The sequence below is a fragment of the Octodon degus genome, unplaced genomic scaffold, assembly GCF_000260255.1.
Source record: "Octodon degus isolate 3935 unplaced genomic scaffold, OctDeg1.0 scaffold00090, whole genome shotgun sequence".
NCBI lineage: Eukaryota > Metazoa > Chordata > Mammalia > Rodentia > Octodontidae > Octodon > Octodon degus.
Window position 1 is genome coordinate 5,714,293 of NW_004524666.1, and position 21,907 is coordinate 5,736,199.

Consider the following 21,907-nt stretch of genomic DNA (forward strand, 5'->3'; position numbering starts at 1 on the left):
AAAGCAGATACTAGCAAGAACCGGGAATTGCTTGTTTTGTATAAGTAGTTATTTGGATCTTTAAACACTTAGTGATAATTAAAGGCGATACTGTGCTATGTAGTGACAATCTTTAAAGCCAGAGTTTTTGTTGGAAAGAACATGATCTATTACCATTTTCGCTTGCAGTACTAAAATATGCTACTAAAGGGGGGAAACCTGGATTCTCATAATTTCTTTCTCCATCCCCTTTTATTTTCCAGTCCAGAGCACAACCACCAGAAGACAACCGGAGGAAACCAGTTTTGGGGAAACTTGGCACTCTGTTTACAGCTGGAAGGAGAAGGAACACCAGAAACGGGATAGAGAGCCCCAGTCCCACCAGCTCAAACGCCAAATCGTTCTCCCCCAAAGATGGAACCTCTTCCAAGCTTCCTGAAAGAGAGAGTGAGAAAAGCAAAATTCCGAGCAGCCAACCCAAGCAAACGGACACGAGCGCGAGCGAGGTGTGTTCCCACCTGGAGCAACCCGGGGAGGCTGAGGCCAAGGCCGAGGCTACCCGTATCCAGGCAACCTCCGCGGACGCCGAGCAATCGCCGGCGTCTAGCAGCAGAGCCGCGGTGGAGCAGCAGTGCCCTGAAAGTGATTCACCCCAATTAGAACCTCTGCAGGCAGAAGGAGAGACCTTCCCAGATGTCACCACCGCTGCCAAGCAGCTGCATTCCTCACCTGGGAATTCCTCCAGGCGAGAGAACGCGGATCCGCCCGCCTGCAGTGTGGGGGAGGACGCAGCGCCAGGCGCTGGCCCTGAACGAGAGGCCGCGCGGGGTGCGCCGGGGTTGCCCACTGGGCCAGAACTAGGCGAGGCCCCCAGCGGGCCTGTGACTCCTGAAGGGAGCGTTCTGCGGCCGCTGGACTCGTGCGGCCAGCCCCCTGAGGACGCCTCCGCTCAGCCACACGACCCTCCCGCCCTGGGCGCGGAGAGCAGGGCCGGCTCCCAGGAGACTAGCGGCACAGCAGCCCGGCGCAGCGAGCACGCCCACCCCGCCAAAGTGTTAACTTTGGACATCTACTTGAGAAAGACTGAGGTGGGACAGGTGGACGAGCCGGTTGTAGTTACACCTGAGGGAGAAGATTGCGGAGATTCCGACGACATGGAAAAGAGGGCAAGCGGTCGCAGGGCGGGCAGGCGGAGGAAGTCGCAGAAGTCCACCGACTCCCCCGGCGCCGACGCCGCGCTGCCCGAGAGCCCATCCCGGGACGACGCGGTGTTCGACGACGAGGTGGCGCCAAACTTCTCAACTGAAAAGAAAGTGAAATCTCCGCGGGCAGCCCTCGACGGGGGCGTTGCCTCCGCGCCCAGCTCAGAGTCCAAGCCCGGCCCCAAAGGCCAGCTCCGCGGGGAGTCAGATCGCGCCAAACAGCCGCCCCCTACCTCGTCCCCCACCAAGAGGAAGGGCCGGAGTCGCGCCTCGGAGCCGGTGCCCAGCCCGCCAGCAAGCGGCCCGCGGGCTCCCGCCAAAGAATCGCCACCCAAGAGAGCGCCCGAACCCGGCGCGAACGCTAAGGGCGCCGCGGCAGACAGTGGGGAGGAAGCGGCCCGGGTCATCCCTCGTGAGCTCACGGTCAAGAGCAGCTCGCTGCTGCCCGAGGTCAGACCTGAGCACAAGAGGGGCCCTGTCCCCAACCACTTCGATGGCCGGGGGGAGGGAGGCCGAAGCAAAGAGCTGGGCAGGTCGGCTGGAACTTCTGAGACTGACAGCTTGAAGCCCAGGAACCATTTCGGTGTGGGCAGGTCGACGGTGACCACCAAAGTGACCTTGTAAGTAGCTGTGGAGTTGGTCCAACCAGAGTTGCCTGTCCACAGACGCGCAGGGGTGCCTCGGCGAAAGGCTCAGGGTTGTCGAATTTGTGGAACTGTCTGTGTTCTGTATTTTATGTGTTGAATTTAAGCGAGTGAAGAACCCAGATTGTCCAGTTAAAGTTCAAGAAGATAACATTTGGCAGTTTAAGGGTTAATTCTTGTTTTTACTTAAGATATTAGGTGAATGATGGTAAAAGTAGAAAAATCCTTAAGGCTCAATGTTTACATAAATAACAGATAAGACTTAATGGCTTGACATTAGCTAATCTGTAGTTTAGTCAAAGAAACATGTCCATACGTGATTCAGGATAAGACATTCTTAAAACACACAAGAAGCAAACAGTGGTATGTTCAGTGTGACCCAGGATCAGTGATGTGGGTGAGTCTAACGGAATACACAAACCCTCTTAGGAACGTAGTACATGATTGTCTTAAAATTTTTTTACAGAGTTCCCAATACAAGTATTTGGTTGGTTAGTTCCCTCTATAATGTTAGGAAACATGCTGTTATTTTTGCTCCCAGGCTAAAAGTCAGCTTTTAGTATTGAAGAAAAGATACATGTTTTTATTCGGAAATTATTGGCTAAGTTAAAGGGCACAAAAACTATGTGCTGTTAATTTTAGTGATTTTACAAATATTTCTTGAGTACTTTTACTCATGGTATTGTTCTAGGCATTATGGGGGGAAGGCCCTGCAAGTGCAGTTCAGTGTGTTTTCCTTGGAATGTTCATTCACGGCTGTTGCTTGTACTCAGTTAACAGACTAATCAAAAGTGTAGGGGAGTAAGAAATCACTATTGGCTTTGGAGAAGCTGGGGCTTTGGGCCTTGATGAAGTGTGATTTCCATAGGTGGATAAGATAGGGCTATAAAACTTGTCCACTTCTGTTCCCCTGCCTCACCCCTTTCCAGTTAGCACAGGTGAAAAATGAGTTAAGTGCCCCAATTTTTTCCTTCATTCACACATTTATTAAAAGAGCTGGTATTTGTGCAGCATTATCCTTCTTGAACTGAATGGATTTCATTGTTTGGTTCCTTGGAGAAGTAAGATTTGGAGTGGGAAGTATGTTTGGTAAACACTTGAGGAAAATGTGCTTAATGAATAACATGAGCAATCTCACCAGCTGCCAACCTACAGCAGCTTGACCATGAAGCTGCTTGTTTCTTTATGCTATTAGAAAAATCTTTTTTTCATGTTCTGTGCTAAATACCGTCATTTGGAAATTCTTAAAACGATATATTTAAAATAGAGTTTTCCTGTTACATACCTTTGACTCTCTATATTCCAGATTCTTTTCCCCACTCTCGTATTAATATAATGAAGGCATTGCAACAGAAGTTATAGGAACCTTCCTTTTAATCAGTCTCAACAAGGTTAATTGCAGTGACTCTCGGTAGGAGCACTTAAAAGCACAGAAAGTTTGATTGTAAAAGGTATTTTGATCTTGGTACTGATCTTTAATCTGCAGATGTGTTTCCTATCTAAAAGGTAGCTGCTGGCTAAACTGTAGTATTTTTCATTATGTCTTAAGATTTACTTTGTTACTTGATGAATTGACTTGAATGATGTTCCTTGAGCTGATTGGGGAGAACTTTTAAAAGTGTATTCCACAGTATGTAACTATCTTTCATAAATTGGTACAGCATTTGTCAGCTCACCATTTCTGGCTTGCTGGTTTTAGAATTTAATCTTTAAGTACAGGTTTATAAATTAATGTATTTTTAAAATTTAATATATGGGCCTATGATAAGGGAGTCTAGATATTTTAAAAATGGAAGGGAACAGCAGTGTCTGGTAAAATTTATAGTGTGTGTTAAACTCAATATTTAAATAAAAACTTAAAAGATGAAAATCTAAATTTTCATTTGTGAAGAAGCTGATGGCATCTAGCCCAGGCTTTCATTTGCCCCACAAGTTTTGCTGCTTGTTCCTTCCAGAGGCTCCACAGGCCCAACTTTATTCAAGATGGAGTCCATGTGAGAGACTGAGATTTTTATGCTTCTCTATCTTTGTGGTATCGTTATCAAGTGGCTTTAAAATCTGATTGCCTTGCCTAATGGAAATCTGATAATTCATTGAGCTCTTAAGGAATAAAGATGGAAAAAATCAGAGGAGCTCAGTCAGGCAAGTCTCTTACTGTGAGTAGGGAAGTAGAAGAGTACACTAGGCAGGAGCATGGTGTCTGAGACCACAGCACCTCCTTCAGCTCTTGGCCCTGTCACTTACCGTGTGACCTCAGCATATTACTTTCTCTAAGCCTCAACTTCCTCCCCTTAGAATAGAATGTACAAATTTGTATATTAGGTAAAGCATTTATCGAATGGTTAGCCCTTGACTCTAAGTGACGATTAGTGGCTTTTATTTATCTCTACCATTTTATAAGCTGTTAGGACAACTTTATTTTTTATTTATTTATTTTAGACCAACTTTATTTAAAGTAAAGCTTTGGAACCCTTTCAGGAAAGCTCGTATGGAAATGATAGAAATAGCTAAGTGGGAGTGATACTTGTTGAAAAGAGGTAGGCAGTTTCATCTTGCAGTCCGTAATATTCCCAGCCACAGCAAGGTTTCTGTAAATGTAAGTTGGAGGGAAATAAAAACAACTAAACTATTTATTTTTTATATAGAGAGAAGGTAGATGCCAGAGAGGTAAAGCAGTTTGACCACGTTCAGACAGATAATTAATGTGTGAGAGCCAAGGCCCAGGGCCCAGGGCCAGTGGCCAGCCAGTGCCAAACAGGGCACATTTTGTTCCTATGAAAGAAAGTGCTGTGTACACTTAAAGCCATTATTTTTATTAGAGAGCAGTTATACCCAAGAAGTGTGACAGAGGATCCTCTCTTTACCTTAGTTGTTACAAAATCAACAATTGAATAATTTAGTAGTAAATTGTATACAAACATACAGTGGAATTTTATGTATACATTGAAACTTTGCAAAAAATTTTTAGTAACTTAAAGTTTTTTAAATGTAAGGTTAAGTAAGCTTTATTTTTTAAAGGCAAGATACTAAACCCTAATAATAGAAAAATGTCAATTCTATTAAGATATTTATGCATATAAAAAGACTGGAAATGAGCCAAAATAATAATGGAAATATTCTCTAAGAAGTAGGATTATGAGTGATTTAAAAAATATTTATCTGCCTGACATGATAGTGCATATTCTATAATCCCACCAATTCCACAAGCTGAGCTAGGAGGATCCCAAGTTTGGGGCCAGCTTGAGCAACTTGACAATACTCTGTCATTGTTTTAAAAAAGAAAAAAGTACAGTTAGTGCACAGTAGATGCACTTATAATCAAGAAAATCTTATGTGGAAAGGATGATAGGAACAAAGTATCTAAAGAACTCAAAAATACATGAATTATTTTGTAATTTAGCTTTTTAAGATGGCTTTTTTAGAGCTGGCATGGTGGCACATAACTGTAATCCTACCGCTTGGGCTGAGGCTGAGGCTGAGGCTGAGGCAGGAGGGTCACCTTGAGTGTGAGTTCAAGGCCAGCCTCCACTACATAGTGAGATCCTGCCTTAAAAAATAAATAAATAAAAATAAAAAATCAAGATGTGGTGTTACAAACCTGTAATCCCAGCACTGGAGAGGCTGAGATAGATCACTGCAAGTTCAAGGCCAACCTGGGTTACATAGCAAGTTTAAGGCCAGTCTGAACTACAAACAAAGATCTTGTCTTAAAAAAGAAAAAAAGATAAACTTTTTAAAAGGTACAGTAAAATAAAAAAACATAATTAATGTAAAATATGAAAACATATTAAATATTTAAATTCTAATGTTGAGATCCTATGATCTCTTCCTCCTATAGCATCAAGCACTGTGTGTATATGTGTGTGTATGTATTTGAGTGCTTTAGAAACTTGTTAGCCACTCACTTTCCTTTGCTTAGCTATAAAACTTAATCATTCCTCATATGCAAACCCAAAATCCATTAAAATACTTGATAATGTATTTAAGATGGTCTAAAATGTTTCATATATAAGGAAGATGTTGGCTTTTCATAGTGTTCTAATACATTTGTGTATTAACTTTTTAAAACTAGATCATTAATTGTCTTGTTTTTTCCTTGCAGACCTGCCAAACCCAAGCATGTGGAACTAAATCTTAAAACTTCTAAGAATTCTGATAGTTTTGGAAATGAGCACAATCCATTTAGCCAGCCAGTTCATAAGGGAAACACTGCCACCAAAATCTCCTTATTTGAAAACAAACGGGTAAATAATAGCCCAAGACACTCTGAGGTTCGAGGAACAAGGAACATTCCTACCTCCAATAAGACATTTGTTGGGAGGGCAAAGCTGAATTTAGCCAAAAAAGCCAAGGAAATGGAGCAACCAGAAAAGAAAGTGGTAACAAACAGTCACCAGAATGGTGTCCTGGTGAAGGAAGCATCTGCAGAAACCAAAGTTCCTCTTCCTGAAGAAGAGATTCTCCTAGCACCCAGACAAAAGGAAGGCGAGCCCATGGAGGGTCAAGTTTCCAATAATCAGCCCAACCAGGATGATACAAAAGATGGTAGCTGCTCATCAGAGCCAGTGGCTACTGCTCAGATTCCTATCCAGGACCAGAAGCTCTTAAATGACCCTGAGGCAGTTGACAGCGAAAGACTTGTACTTGAAAATCTGGTTGATACAACACAAGATGTCCCCTCTCGTGGTGATACCAAAGATCTCTCTCCAAAGCCACAAGATACATTTTCTGAATTGAAACCCCCAGTTGAGTCATCTAAGGGGCTTTCTTCTTCATTGCCTGTTCCCATTCCTGTGGTTGTTCCCAAAAATGTATGTGTTCCAGCTCCCATGAGCAGCTTTCCATGCACTGATCTAAAAGCATCAGAAAATCATAATGGATGTATTTTGTCTGCATCTCATCATAGTGAGAAAATGCCACTCTCCAAAGTTGGAGGAGGAGGAGGAGGAGAAGCAAACTTTCCATTGTCCCCAGAGAACAGCCCAGAAGCTGGGGGAAATGATTGTCCTTCCAAGATCCTTGTCCAAGTCAGGTCTTTTGTACTACCAGTGGAGAGCACCCAGGATATGAGTTCCCAGATCATCTCAGAAAGCTCTGAAGTTAGAGAAGTGCAGTTGCCAAGTTGTCACAATAATGAGCTTGAGGTGGTTTCCGTTGCAAGTTGTACTCCCCCGCAAGAGGAAGTACTGGGTGATTCAGGCACATCAGCCAAACACACTTGTTGCAAAGAAGAAGAAATTGCAAAGTCTGGCCCACAAGTCATGCCACCTGAATCCAAGAAAGCTCTGCCTATCCAGACTCAAAGTGAGGGCAGCCAAATACCCCCAATGGCTGAATCTAGCCCCATTAACTCTCCAAGCAGCAGAATTTATTCAGAAACTCCTCAAAGGCCAGATAAGAATGTTGTAAATGGCCAGGATACTCCAGTTAGTATTTTGAATGTCTCTGCTGGTAGTGACGATAGTGTATTTGATTCTTCTTCTGATATGGAAAAATTTACTGAAATTATAAAAAAGATGGACAGTGCAGTTTGTGTGCCTCAGAAGAAGAAAAGGGCCAGAACACCAAACTCTTCTGCCCCTCATTTTGCCATGCCTCCCATTCATGAGGACAATTTAGAAAAGGTGTTTGATCCCAACGTGTTCACTATTGGTTTAGGGAAGAAGGAAAGTCAGCAAGAAATGTCACCAGCTTTACATCTGATGCAGAGTCTGGACCCCAAATCCAAACTAAGACCCAAACGTGCATCCACTGAACACAGTCTCCTCTTTAAGTCCATGCACTCTAACACTAATGGGAAAAGTGAATCTCGGGTGACTCCAGAGATAAATGACAAAGAGAACAGGGATGTCATCAATGGTGGAATTAAAAGGTCAAGACTAGAAAAAAGTGCACTTTTCTCAAGCATTTTATCTTCTTTACCACAAGACAAAATATTTTCTCCCTCTGTGACATCAGTCAAAACTATGACCACGTCCTTCAGCACTTCTCAGAATAGTTCCCCATCTCTGACTTCAGTGGGACAGCCCATGACTGAGGGTGCTCTGCCCAGTGGCTCTGACAAAGAACAGCCGAATCTTCTGCCCCACAACTCCTTAAAGGTCTTCAATTTCAACTCATTAACGACATCTCATTCAAATTTGAAAAGTCCAAGCCACATGGAAAAATACCTGCAAAAGGAAGAACCCAAAGATGATCTGAATTCACGAAGCAACCTGCACTTGCCAGAAACTAAATTTTCTAAACTCAAGAACAGTGATGAAATGGAAAAAACTAGTATTGAAAGTGCTCTTAAGTCAAATTCACCAAACCTTGGAAACAGTGACGCTGATTTCACGGGTCTCTTCAAATCAAGTCTGTATGATCCAGGCATCTCTTTTTCGGCGATGTCATTATCAGATGGAACGGTAAGTACCAATATGGTGTCATTTAGAATATTTATAAGGCTAGGCGTGAAGAGAGTGGCGAGCACTTCATATTATTCTTTAGAAATAGTTATGCTTGTATGTGATATTTTTGTATTCAGATTTGCAAGACCTGTATACAAAGGATTGAGCAAAAAGGTTTCAGACTTCTCAAGACATTTGTGGTCATTAGGGAGAATGAGCTACATATTTTAAAGTATATGTGAATTCACATGAAAAGTATAGATGAGAGTTGAGACAGAGATATGATACTTCGCTTCCCTTCTCTTTGTACTTAGAATTTTGTACATTTGCAAAGCTGCTTCCTCTATTTGGCGGGGCCCCTCCCAGCAAAGAAATGTTCTTATGTTCTTCTTTCATACTATGAGGTTTCACCCGTTATTCATAAGGATGTTTATCCCATCCATCTAAGAAAGAATTTTCTGTTAACTAAGAATTTTCTGAAAACTAGGAGTTAGTTTTCATTGAAGTTTTTTTCCTGCAAAGTTTAGAGGCATAAAAACTTTCAGTTTACCTTGGAGTTTTCCTTTACTATTATAGTGAGGGTCACAAAATACAGTACTTAGGACAGTGATTTTTCTGTCATCTTTTATCTAATTGTCAGAGGTTTACCTCGTTTGGTTTTTTGGTTTGTTTCGTTTTATGGTACTGGTGGTTGAACTCAGGGCCTTGTGCATGTTACGTGCACTCTATCACTTAGCAACACACCCAGCCAAGAAGTTGTTTTCCTTACAAATTTTTCATTCGAATTTGTGCCGTTCTGTTCCCAAGCTTGATATTCAACCTGAGCAAGAACAGTGAATGAGGAAGACAAAGTATCAGGGTTACAGCTCATCTTTCTTTGCCTAGAAACGTGAGTGGAGCTTAAATTCTGGTAGCCTACCCTGTGAGCCAGCAACTTGACAAGCATAGGATTATGATGAATAGGGAATCCCTTGTTTCTGTCCTCCTCTGGCTAGGACCCTGCAGCATGTTTCAGAGTGTTGTGTTGTTTTGCTGCAGTCCTATCATTGAATGGGATTCTGGAAGCTCTTGCAATATGTACAGTAAAGTTCCTAACTGCTGTGCAGATTCCCCTTTTCATGTGACTATGCAAACCAGTGCATTTCCATTTTGGTTTTAGGACTTGTTTACATTTTAAAATTGTTGACAGTCTCAAAGAGCTTTTATTTGTATAGGTTATGCCCACCAAAAGTTGTTGTATTATCACTGAACATTGGGTAGTATTTGAAACACAAGAAAATACTGGTCTTCAGAGCAGTGACATCATCTCATGTAATGGAGCTTGACTCTTCTGTGTATTTGTGAGAGAAAGAAAGAAAGGACAGATAACCTCTCCTTATTATCAAAATAGTGTTAGCCTCATGGACATTCTGAAAGGGCCTTGGGGCCCCTCCAGGACATCTGGGTCATACATGGAAAGCTACACCTGCCTATAATCATCAGATTCTTCTTTCTCTCCAATAGTTTCTGCTGGTCCACTTGCCCTTCATTGTAACTTTGTTCTTTTTAATTAATCCAACAAACCTGAAATAGTATACAGTTTCCTATATAAAAATCAGGTCAGTTGGAGTAAAAAGTAAAAACACAATGCTTTTTTTCCAGATCTTTTTTATGATTTTTTTTTTAAACTTATCTTTCTTTAGGACCTAGCTTTGTGGGTTCTGTGACAGTTCTATCTTTAATGCTTTACTGAATTTTATTAAATATTTAGGCTTTTCCTTCAGTTTATGTACTCCTAGTATATATATCCATATATATAAACATATACATGCATACGTACACACATATACATATATATATAGTAAGTATATGCCATGTTGATTTCTAATATTGCTCTGTAGGGCCTTCCTCTGGTCTTATGAGTATATTCCACTCTGGTATGATGCAAGAGGTATCAGATCAAAGCAGACCTCAGAAGAGGCATCCTGGTTAACATTGAAAGTAGTCCATGTTTTGTAATATTTTTATGTGTATAATTATTATTTTATTATGTTATGCATTTCTGGTTTTACTGGTCTTGTCAGATGGTCTTCAAAAATGATTAGTTTTGAAGCCATATAAAAAGGTATTCTGTCCATCAAAAGGAGACACTAAATACACCATGTGCAATGTACATTGTGATATATACCATACATAATTTTAGTTAGACTGGTAGTTGTTTATGTGACAGTAGGTGTTACTATGAAAACACAATATTTACAAACTCAGGATGTGTACATAAACACATAAAATTGACTCAGATCTTTGTTAGATAAGTGATTCAGACCTAATTTCTCTTATGTATTTGAGATTATAGTAAGATTATTTGAATTACAATATCTTTATTCTTATTGTGTTGACATACAACCTAGGTCTGACTTTTGGACTCTTGAGTTTTCTAGCATTAGTAGAAATACCTTATATATTTAAATGTGTGAAGAAATTGAAATGACAAATTAAGTTGGTGGGGGAAATAGTCTTTAATAGCATAAACTTAAAGGCAGTGTTAATATAATTTTGACATAAAGTAGGGTAGACATATTTCAAAAATGAGAAATTATGAGGTAAGTGTGATCTTATTTAGATGGTCATAGGTAAAGCAGACTGTTGTATAAAGTTGTAATTGTTATATTTTTATTCATTTGATTACAGACACTTAGAGGAAGTGTTCAAAATAAAGTCAATCCTAGACCTGGGAAGGTAAGATTGTTTTCTATTTCTAGTCTATGTTTTATCTTGGTCTGTTAGAGTATGGTAAAGTACTGCTACTTTCATTTTCTCACAGGTGGTGATATTCAGTGAACCAGATGTTTCTGAGAAGCACATTGAAGTTTTTGGTGACATTCAGGATTGTAGTTCTTGGAAGCTCTCTCCGGTGGTCCTCATAAAGGTTGTTAGAGGATGGTAAGAGTAATGGCTTAGGTTTTTGACTTACGTATGTGTTTAATTACCTGGTTTTATTTATTTATAATTATTCCTTTATCAGTGTAAAATGCAGAAAATACTACTTGTGGTGAAGAATTTACATGTATACTTAAAATTAAAAAAAAATTATTTGTGATTATGAGGGCCTTTGCATTGAGCTAGATCTCCAACTCATTTTTTAATTTGAGAGATGGAGTCACTGAGTTGGTTAATTGCTTTGGCTGTGTTCAGACTTGCGATCCTCCTGCCTTAGCCTCCCAAAATTCTGGGCTTGCAAACCTATGTACCAGGGCTGGCATAAAATAGGATTTGATTTTATTTTTTTTGAATGTGCTGGAAATCAAGCTCAGGACCTTAAGCTTGACAAGCAGGTAGCAGGACCTTAAGCTGTAGCACTGAGCTAAATCCCTAGCCCCTGACATAAGATTTTAATGATGTTTCCATTTATAGGAGTGATACATGTTCAGGATAGGGAAAACAGAAAAGTGGGGTTTTCAAACTTCTTTTTCCCATATATTTCCTTATAACACTGCTTTGCATTAATTAGGGCCAATATTATACTTGTGGCTGATGAGTTTTAACTGAGTTTGATAAGAATCGCACTGTATGTTGCTATGTTAGATGTATCTTTAATAACAAGGAAAGACATTTTGCTAACTTTTTAAATGACACTTCGGTAAAAACCTAAAATTTACAGTGTTCTGACAAAAGATTGTTTTAAGTAAAGAAACTTTGACAATTTCTAAAATTGGTTTACTAGTTTAATTGTCTCTTGGAAATGCATAGGAAGTTAAATAAGGAAAAGCAAGTTAAAAAAACCACTTATCTGGTATAAATACTTTGGTGTCTGGTTATAAACTTCTTTGAAATAAAGAGGGTAGATGCCTCCATTTGATTAAATACAACATCTTTTATAGTAGGTTTTTAGCTACTTTAATATATATTCAAAATAGTCATTAGCAAAATGTACTTTCATTCATAAATTTGGAGACTGAAAATTATACTAAAATTTTTGTATAACAATTTTTTAAAAAATTTTTGTTTTTAATAGAAGTTTTTAAAAATCTTTTGTAACTTTTGTCAGGTTTTTCTTTCCTTCAAAATATAAGCATAGGGCCAGGGAGATGGCTCAGTGGAATAAGCGCTTCCCTGGCAAAGTACAAGGGCCTGAGTTCAATCCCCAGTTCTGCAAAAACCACTGAAGTTTCTGCCATCATTCCGGCCCTCAGGAGGGGGAGGAAGCAGCATTGCTGGGAGTTCAAGGCCCACCTGGTCTGTAGCAAAACCCCTGTATCAAACAACTGAACCAAAACATAAGCATAAATTTAAGAGCAACACTGTTGATTATTAACATGAGGATTTTCTTAATATTTGGCATTTTGGGGGAGAGTATTTTCAAAATGCTTTCCAACCTGGGTATAGTGGCACACACCTGTAATCCCAGCACTTACAAGGCGAGGCAGGAGGATCATTGTGAGTTCAAGACCAGCCTGGGCTACAAAGTGAGCTCAATGGCAGTCTAAACTGTATACAGAGACCCTATCTCTTCTTTCTTTCTTTTTTTTTTTTTTTAATCTTTTATTTATTTATTCATTTGGTACAGGGTCTCATTACACAGCTTGGACTCATAGTGATCCTCCTATCTCAGCCTCCCCAACGCTGGGATTGTAGGTGTGTGATGCCACACCTGGTTTTGGTGGCTGGAGTAGCATGCCTGGGGTTCTTGAGCCAGCACGGCATGCTACTTGTATCAGGATTCAAACCTGGGTCCTTGCGCTTGCCAGGCAGGCACTTAGACTTTTGAGCTATCTCCCCAGTCTTCAAAAAGGCAACAACAACAAAAAATTTTCCATTAACATGCATGTAGTCCTTTGGGTCAGCATATCCATTGATTTGACTCTAATAAGTAAGTTAAAATTCCTCTAAGAAAAATTTTTTATGCATGTAAGGAAAAAAAAATCCCACTACATTAAATAAGCATTGATTTTATTTGTAAGTCTCTACTAACTGGCAAGTTTATAGAACATTGATAGCTCTGTAACATCTATAGCAATAACCCAAAGGTTCTCGAAGATGTTGAATTATCAGAGGCTTAATTATACCAAATAAAGTTTGTTTCAAAGAGAATCTTTGTTATTTTATTTATTTATTTATTTTTTTCAGTACCAGGGATTGAACTGGAGAGCTTACACTTGCCAGGCAGGTGCTTATTCTACTGAGCTATCTCCTTGGCCCACATTTTTTTTCTTCCATGTTATTTTAGTTGCTAGAGGATTTGTTACTGAAATATAGTAGTTTATTAGCCAAAATATTTGAATATTGGTTACTGAAATATAGTATGTTTATTAGCCAAAATATTTGAGAATCAGAACCCCTTTCACCAAGACTAACTCATGGTTTTGTTGCTTTATTATTAGTTGGATTTTATATGAGAAACCAAATTTTGATGGGCATTCCATCCCCTTAGAAGAAGGTGAATTAGAACTCTCTGGGCTCTGGAATATAGAAGAGACTTTGGAAGGAAATGAGGAAGTAAAGTCTGATAAGCCTGTAGTGATTGGCTCAATGAGACATGTGATCCAGGTAGGTGATAATAAATCTGGATTTTGTTCACTCAGTAAATATTATTGACTATGAGAAATGATTCTTTTTTTTTAAATTTTTTTTAATGTATGGTTGTTGCAGTATTTCACTATGCAGCTTGAACTCATAGTGCTCCTCCTGTTTTCAGCCTCCCCAGCACGGGCATTATAGGTGTACGCCACAATGCCCAGACTCTGTGACTGGTTTAGCCTGCCCTGGAGGTGGGACTGGCATGGAATGTGGTGCCAAGGATTGAACAGTGATCCCTAAGCTTGCCTAAACAGGCACTTTAGTCCACTAAGCTATCTCACAAGCTCCAGAAATGATTCTTACTTTGAGAATGATTCTTAAATTTTTATGTTTTATGAAATAAATGAGAAAATGTTTGTTACTTTATGGATATATGTTCTGTAACAAGCATTTGCACACCTTAAAAGAATTAGAAAAGATACATTCTAATTGGTTAGATATTCTAATTGGTTAGATAATTTTTTAATTGGTTAGCTAAATCTTCAAGGTAAATCTTTTATTCCTGGTCCCCATTCCCATCTCCAAAAGTACTTTACTTAATAACGTGATTGCGTTAAGTTTAGAGATGCCTTGATCTCTCAGTGTACCCTGAGGAGAAATGGCAGCAGGAGTAAGGAAAAGATAGACAAGAGCTAGGTTTAGGTAGAGGCCTCTGCCTAATAGGCAAAGGACCCTCCCCACAGCAGTATACTCTTGCAAAGTTAGAATCAAGGTTGCCTAGAAGCTAATGGTTGAAATTGGCCAGGCAGGATGTTTTTTTAAGATTGATGCAGCTTGACTGCACTCCCATGTATGATTAATTTTCAGCTCAGTTCACCCTAACAATTGAGGTTTTGTTTTGTTTTTTAACACTAGAGATTGAACCCAGGGCTTCATGTATATAGGCAAGTACTCTGCCACTAAACTACTCTATCCCCCATCCTGTGATGAGTTCTTTATGGACAGATTTTTTTCCTTTAGTTTTATGGTTGCTGTATGATTTCTGATTACCTTGAGTAGTTTACAGATGTTCTGTTTTGAAAAGATAATCCAAAGTCAGTTTATAGTTGAGCTCTGAGGCTGTATATAGATTTAAAAAACAATTTAAATATTTGAAGCCACTTTATCGATTAATATGTCTTGGCTTCTTATTCATTGATGAGAAATATGATATCAACATCTTTCATTGTTGCTCATGAAATTTGTAAAACTCATTAATGGTGTCTTCCCAGGGGAAAAATTGAAATCCAACGCTATATAATAAAAATAGATATCATGAAGTGCAAAAGAGAAATGGAAAATTCTAAATTATAATGAGTGAGAATAATTTTTTATTTTATTTTATTTTATTTATTTATTTATTTATTTATTTATTTATTTATTTATTTATTGGAACTGGGGATTGAACCCAGGCCCTTGTTCTTGCCAGGGAAGCGCTTATTCCACTGAGCCATCTCTCCAGCCCAAGAATAATTTTTAGCGGAGGAAAACAGCTATTTCCTAGTTCGACATTTCTGAGTGTCTTAAATGATAAGTGGCATTCTTTTTTTTTTTTTTTTGTGGAACCAGGGATTGAACTCAGGCCCTTGCACTTGCCAGGCAAATGCTTATTCTACTGAGCCATCTCCCCAGCCCCAATAATTGGTATTCTAAATATTTAGACTTTTAATAGTTTCAAGTACATAATATGCCATAACAGACATGCAGAACCTTTTTAAAAAATGTTCTCAGTGAAATGTTTTCCATATATATATGGATTTGCTCAAGCAGGCGCTTTAAACAACTGAGCTAATGCGCAAGCCCATTCCTTATATTTTTATTTATTGTTCAAATATTAATAGTAAATAGTGTTTAAAAAATATCTGAATCCCAGCATCATGAAGTGTCCTGTCCCTTCACTTTGTGTGGTCTTTAATGGTTATGATACCTTTTAACCTTGCAATACCTTGACAGTAGTTGAGGAAGACTCCAGTGCAGCCATTCTGTAGTTTCTCTGCGCTTGGATAGTTACCACAAACCCAGAGCCAGCACTTCTGTAATCACGAAGTCAAGGGTAGGTGAGAGAAAAATGTTCCAAAATGCTAATAAGCACATTTCTCATGATCTTTACACTTTGTTTGAGTGTAACTCTGAGATGACTGACAAAAGCAATATGCCTACCCCCAGGTAGTCATAATATGAAGTTATAAGTATGAATCGGAAAGAGCTGAAATAGCAGGTACTCTGTGAGATGTACATACTTAAGATTTATTTTAATCTGTTGTAAGAATAAAGAATAATGAACTTTAAATACTTGGTATAACTGTTATTATAGATGTATTTTATATATGTGTATTTTTTTCAGGATTACAGAATTAGTCAAATTGACTTATTTACTGAGCCAGAAGGGTTAGGACTACAGAATTCCTACTTTGATGATACAGAGGAAATGCAGGCATTTGGTGTAATGCAGAAGACATGTTCCATTAAAGTACACTGGGGAATGTAAGTATTTGATTTCAAATAGAGTTTTAATGAAATATTTTTGTGAGGATAGTAAAAGAGAAAGGACTTAAAATATTCTGTTTCTGATTTATTGTCCTATTATTGACTAAGAGGTATTTTTTATATGGACATAAAATTCTGATTCTTGTACCCATGTTGCTATGATTCACCTCTCTTACAAATAATAGCAATTTATTAGTGGAGGACAGAATGCATTTTTAATGTAGGGCTTTTTCTTTATCATAGAGGAACCTGACTCATTCAAGGCTGAGTAACAGATTAGGTCTTCATGGTAATTGAAACCATGTGCCCTGATTTTAGGTGGGATGGGAGCCAACATACATGGCACTTCCTTTAACATTTTTACACAATACAGTTCCTAGGATGGAAAACTACAACAATATTTGGAAGGAAATGAGACTATCTTGGATAAGAGAGAAATTGGGGTAAGAAGTGCAGACAGCAGTATGAAAGAGTGGGAAGGCTCACAGCCCAGGACCTGTGAGAGATGCCCACTGAGATGCAGGGCAAGCCCCCTCCAGAGGTGCTTTATATTTTATGTAAAATCTCCTCCTTTTATGATTTATCTTTGTATATGTTTTCTAATATGCTCACTGTATTGGTTCTGTGGTAGTGTGTATCGTTTATAAATATTTACATAGTCTCAGAATGCTCAGCAGTTTTCAGCGATGAAGCGAAGGATTATAGTGTCTGCAGTGAATGCTGGGGCAGTACTTAGTCTCGACTTTTGTGTTCTACTGATTAAAGTCTTGGGTTTTATTCTTATGTTGGAGAAATGATTTGATTGTACATAATGTAGGCACTGGGTAGATTAAAGATCACATAATTTTTGGTCTTAAGAAATCAGGAACTGACATCTTTGGGTAATTTAGTAGGAGTATGACTATGGAGACTTGGGCTTACAGTAGCAACTGCCTTTAAAGAGCTGAATGCTTTATGTCTTCACAATAAGTTATGCTGCTTTCTGACATTTCATAGGGTGTGCCAAGAAAAAACTGGTAGAAATTACAAGTGTTGAGCTGGGCCTGATGACATAGTCCCAGTTACTCAGGAGGCTGAGGCAGGACAATTGCTTGAGTCCAAGTATTTAAGGCTAGTCTAGGCATCATAGTGAGATCATACCCCAAGCAAAACACAACAACAATGTAAAACAAAACAAGACAGGAAATTAGAGCAATGAATTTTGACCTAGTCCAATGAAGAACTTTCTCATGGATGAAGTAGTCGAAATGGAAGTTAATCTTGTCAGGCAGTTTCTCATTCAAGTAGGTGATAAGACACTCTCCCTCTCTTCTTTGTAGGGAGAGTAAAGTGTGAGTTAGCTATCTCTTTTATGACTCTTTTATTTTTGGGGGGAGGGACTTGAACTCAGAACTTTGTGCTTTGCAGGCAGGTGCAATACTACTGAGCTGTATCTCCAGCCCTATTCTTTTATTTATTTGCTCTAAAATTTTTTAAATACAACACACCTAGAGAAAAGTACATGGAAGATAAATGTATAGTTCAAGCAAGTAATAAGATAACCAATTAGAACCATACTCAAGTCAAAAACTAAAATACTAACCCTATCTCTGGCAGTGTTCTGGAAGCTTTGTGTATATTTTCTTAATCAGTTCCATCTTTCTAAAAGCAGCTAACCAGTTTTAGTTCATTTTCTGTTGCTATAATTGAATACCACAGGCTGATAATTTACAAAAAATAAAAGTTTGTTGGCCCACAGTTTTGGAGGGTAGAAGGTGCAAGGTCAGGGCTCCTATGTAGCAAAGGCTTTCTTGCTGCTTGGAACCCTTTAGCGGCTATCAAGTGGCAAGAGAGGCACCCTACCCAAAACAGAGCTGAAGTCACATCTGTGACAGACTCACTGTTGAGATAACTGTTAGTCTGTAAGTGGATCATTCCATTCCTGAATGCAGAGACCTCTTGACGTAATCAACTTTTCAAGGTCCTACCTAGGCCCACCTCTTCATGCCTCATAGCTAGCATTACATTTTCATATGAGTTTTGCTAGGGACATCTAAACCATAGCACAACCCTCTCCCAAAGTGGGATAATATCAGGAAGGACTGTAGTGATGGTTTGTCAACATGCAAAGGGAAAAAATGAAAAATATCATGCAAAGGTACATTTACTAGAGCAGAACTTGGTGTGTAAAGAATAATTTTCACTTAATTATTTTCTTTTGTATATTTTCAAGGACAGTATATATTTTAATTACATCAATTGAATCCCTATACCTGTAGATCTTAAAAAGCTATGAAATTTTTAAAGGTGATAAATTTAGAAAGAAGAATCAGGAAAGCTTTCTTCTGTGCATGGCCTCTCTAAGGTCATCAAGGAACTGGGGACTCATAACAAGTGTGAACTGAATAGTATCTGAGATGACTGCATCTCAGTAAACCTAGCAATGAATGAATCAGCTTCTGTGTGCTTTTCTAGAAATTGGTGACATGACACCCCTGCTCTCATGCAACTATCTAGTAGGAAACATAAAGGCATATATAATATATTAGGAGGTAAAGGCCACAAGAAACATCACAGAGAAGAACAAGGGCAATGCTGTTTTGTTTGGGGGATAGTCAATGCTGTTTTCATTAGGGTTTCTTAGGATAGTTAAGCAGGGATCTGAAGGAATGAGGGAATCTGTAATAGGGCTAGCAGAGGGAGGAGTGTTGCAGGCAGAAAGCTCACTGGTTGCGGTGTTGAAATATACTGGAGAGAGGGAAGAGTGGAAGCAAAAAATCAGTTGAAGTTGGAGTCATATAAGCATGAGATTGAGGTGTTGGCTGAGGCAGTGATAATGGTGTTGGCAAATGGTCAAGCTTGGGTGTGTTTTGAAGATAGAACTGGCAACGTTTGCTCACAGATTATAGATGGGGTGTGAGGACTTGAGAAACATCCAGGGGTTGGACCTGCAGCATGTACTGAGATGGAGATGACTTGGAGGAATGGGGCTGGGAGGAGGAGTGAAATTCAAGAGTTAGTTTTGAACACTGTGAATCTGAGTTGCCTGTTGTACATTAAGTAAGAGTACAGGGGGTAAGAGATGGAAAGAAGGATGTCCTCAGTACAGAGAAGAAATTAGTCACAATGTGATATCCCAAAGTGGAGAGTAAGGATAGTTGAGGGAGGACACATCTGTGAGCCCAGACATTTTATATTTTGAGATTGGAAGGAAAAGTAATATCTAAGCAAAAACAAACAAAAAAACATGCTCTCACTGCCTTGAATTTCTTCATGCTAAAAGAATCTATAGAACAGGGACTAGGGTTCAATCCCCAGTGTGCCGTGCTGGCTATACACTGGGAGCACGCTGAGGCAGTGAATGAGGCTGAGTGTGGTGGTGCCCAGCTGTAATCCCAGTGCTTGGGAGGTTGAAAACAGGAGGATCACTATGAGTCTGATCTGTGTAATGAGACCCTGTAGATCCTATACTAAAATACAAAAAAAAAAAAAAAAAAAGCCCCATGAATGAGAATGGAAAGAGCCTGCCAAATAGGGCAAACAATTAAACAGAGGAGAATAAGAGGTATACAATAGTAGTCTTGCAATTATTCCTTTGTGTTCAGCAGCAGAATATTTTCATCAGCACACCCTACAAATGTACTTCTCTTCCACCCTATGGGTCATGATTTCACCTGGGTCTACAGGGTGCATTTCAAAGAAATAGCTGTAGCTCAGTTCCACAAGTGACACCTAGCCACTAGTAACTGTCACGGTCATTATGCATGTCCACAACACACTAGAACTTTGTGCGATATCCTATCCTCAAACTGTTAGAAGTGCTGGTCATTTACTTGCCATTCCAGTATTTATCTTATGTTTTATTCTTAGTACTTCTTTGCTATCATGAAAACTTTTTCTGAGTTCAATTGTTTGGAAACATTTAATTTTCTGAATATTGCTTAATCTTAATTTTTGTTCTAAGATTTATACCGTATCTTTGACCTACGATTTATTTAAAAGACATTGTATGATATCTTCTAGTATTAGAAACTTTAAAAAGTGTATTTCCATTTTCTGTTGACTTTAAAAAAAAAAAAAAAGTTTATACCTAAAAAAAAAAAAAAAAGAAACTGTCCTACTGATCAGTTTTGAAACTGTCTCATTGTTATTTGTTTCTCAATAAAATTAATTTTAAAAAGGAAAAAAAAAATTAATGGAAGAATCTCTAAGGCCAGGGAGATGGCCCAGCAGCATAAGCTCCTGTCTGGCATGCATAAGGTTCGAGTTTGATCTCCAGTACTGCAAAAAAAAAAAAAAAAAAAATCTATATACACTTTTCTGAAAGCATTAGTGTTAAGAAATGTCACTTTCTTTAGGAAACAATGAGAAAGGATGTCTACCATAGACTTTAATCTCAACATCTGGGAGGTTTCATGGCCCAGGCTTTGGCTGTGCCAGAACATAGGGGACTACATGTAAGCAGCACCTTTTACCTTTGAGGGAGGTTAGCTTAGCCTCCTACATGGAAGTTACACACCTCCCTAGCGTACAATTTTTGATGGGCCTACAGAGTGGCAGCCATCTTTTTTCTGGCTGTTCATTTTTGTTTTCCTTAGGATCAGGAGATCTGCCTTCTGAATTTGGTTGGTGAGGTCAAGATGGTTGTTAGTACTTTTACAGCCCTCCAGGGAACGTCTGGGTGGTTTGAGAAGATTTGACTAATAATGAGTACGTGAGCTCATTTTGCTTTTGTTGGTGCACCAGTGCCCATGGCTGGGTAGGAATTTTTGCTGTGGGGCTCTTTTCTAGATTCTACTAGACAAGTGTTTCAGGGTCCATTCACCCTAGATTAGGCACATCTGCACAAACACAAAACAAGCATGTTCTGTGTCATATTCTTATTGGAGGAAACAGGTAATTCCTAACTGAACTTACCTTTCAGATTCTGTTAAGTGTAATTTGCTTATAAACCTTTGTAAGTACTATAATTGGGTAATCTCATCAATCATCTTCCAGAGGTGAAGGTATATAACTATATATACTAGAATGCAGGTGTTCTAGGAAGGGTTTGTTTTGTTCTGAGACAGAATGTTGCTTTGTAATTCAGGCTGGCTTTAACTCATAATGTGGTCTGTGTTGGCCTCAAACATATGGCAGTCTTCCTGCCACAGCCTCTCAAGTTCTGGGATGACAGGCATGTGCCACTGTGCCCAGGCAAGGGTCAGCTTTTATACTGGCCAAACAGTGCTCGTTTTTTATTATGTAGTGATATCTATAAAATAAGACATACATGTGAGTTACGGAGCCTAATAATGAAACAGTACTTAACAGGTCCACCACCCATCATTCTGGCTCTTTTTCTGCGTGTGTTTGTTTGTTTGTTTGTGACAAGGTCTTGGCAGTGTAGTCCAGGCTGACCTTGACCTCACAGTGATCCTCTTGCCTCAGCCTCCTGAGTGCTGGGATTACAGGTGTGTGCTACCACTTCTGGCTTCATTCTTGTCACATTTCAAGCGATTTTGGGAGTCTTATTTCATGAGTATCTTTACAAGGAGTGATCAAAAGTAGAGTACTGGGTTAAAGTGCCATCCAAATGAAAAGCAGGTCCATAAACACATTATAGCTGGACATGGTGGCACATGCCTATAATCGCAGTACTCAGGAGGCTGAGGCAGGAGGGTCACTGAATTCAAGGCCAGCCTGGACTGCA

At 39.2% G+C, this 21,907-nt stretch overlaps 1 protein-coding gene across 1 annotated transcript in view; it reads left to right on the plus strand.

Moving 5' to 3' along the window:
• Nucleotides 1–920: 920 nt before the first annotated feature.
• The window catches only part of Crybg1 (crystallin beta-gamma domain containing 1), a 55,790-nt gene continuing 34,803 nt past the window's right edge, over nucleotides 921–21,907 (plus strand). The window contains exons 1-6 of the mRNA XM_004637465.2: nucleotides 921–1,801; nucleotides 5,928–8,232; nucleotides 10,885–10,932; nucleotides 11,018–11,136; nucleotides 13,575–13,740; nucleotides 16,094–16,233. Of these exons, the coding sequence (XP_004637522.1) occupies nucleotides 1,134–1,801; nucleotides 5,928–8,232; nucleotides 10,885–10,932; nucleotides 11,018–11,136; nucleotides 13,575–13,740; nucleotides 16,094–16,233 (3,446 nt within the window). The 5' untranslated portion in view covers nucleotides 921–1,133. The remainder of the gene's footprint in view (nucleotides 1,802–5,927; nucleotides 8,233–10,884; nucleotides 10,933–11,017; nucleotides 11,137–13,574; nucleotides 13,741–16,093; nucleotides 16,234–21,907) is intronic.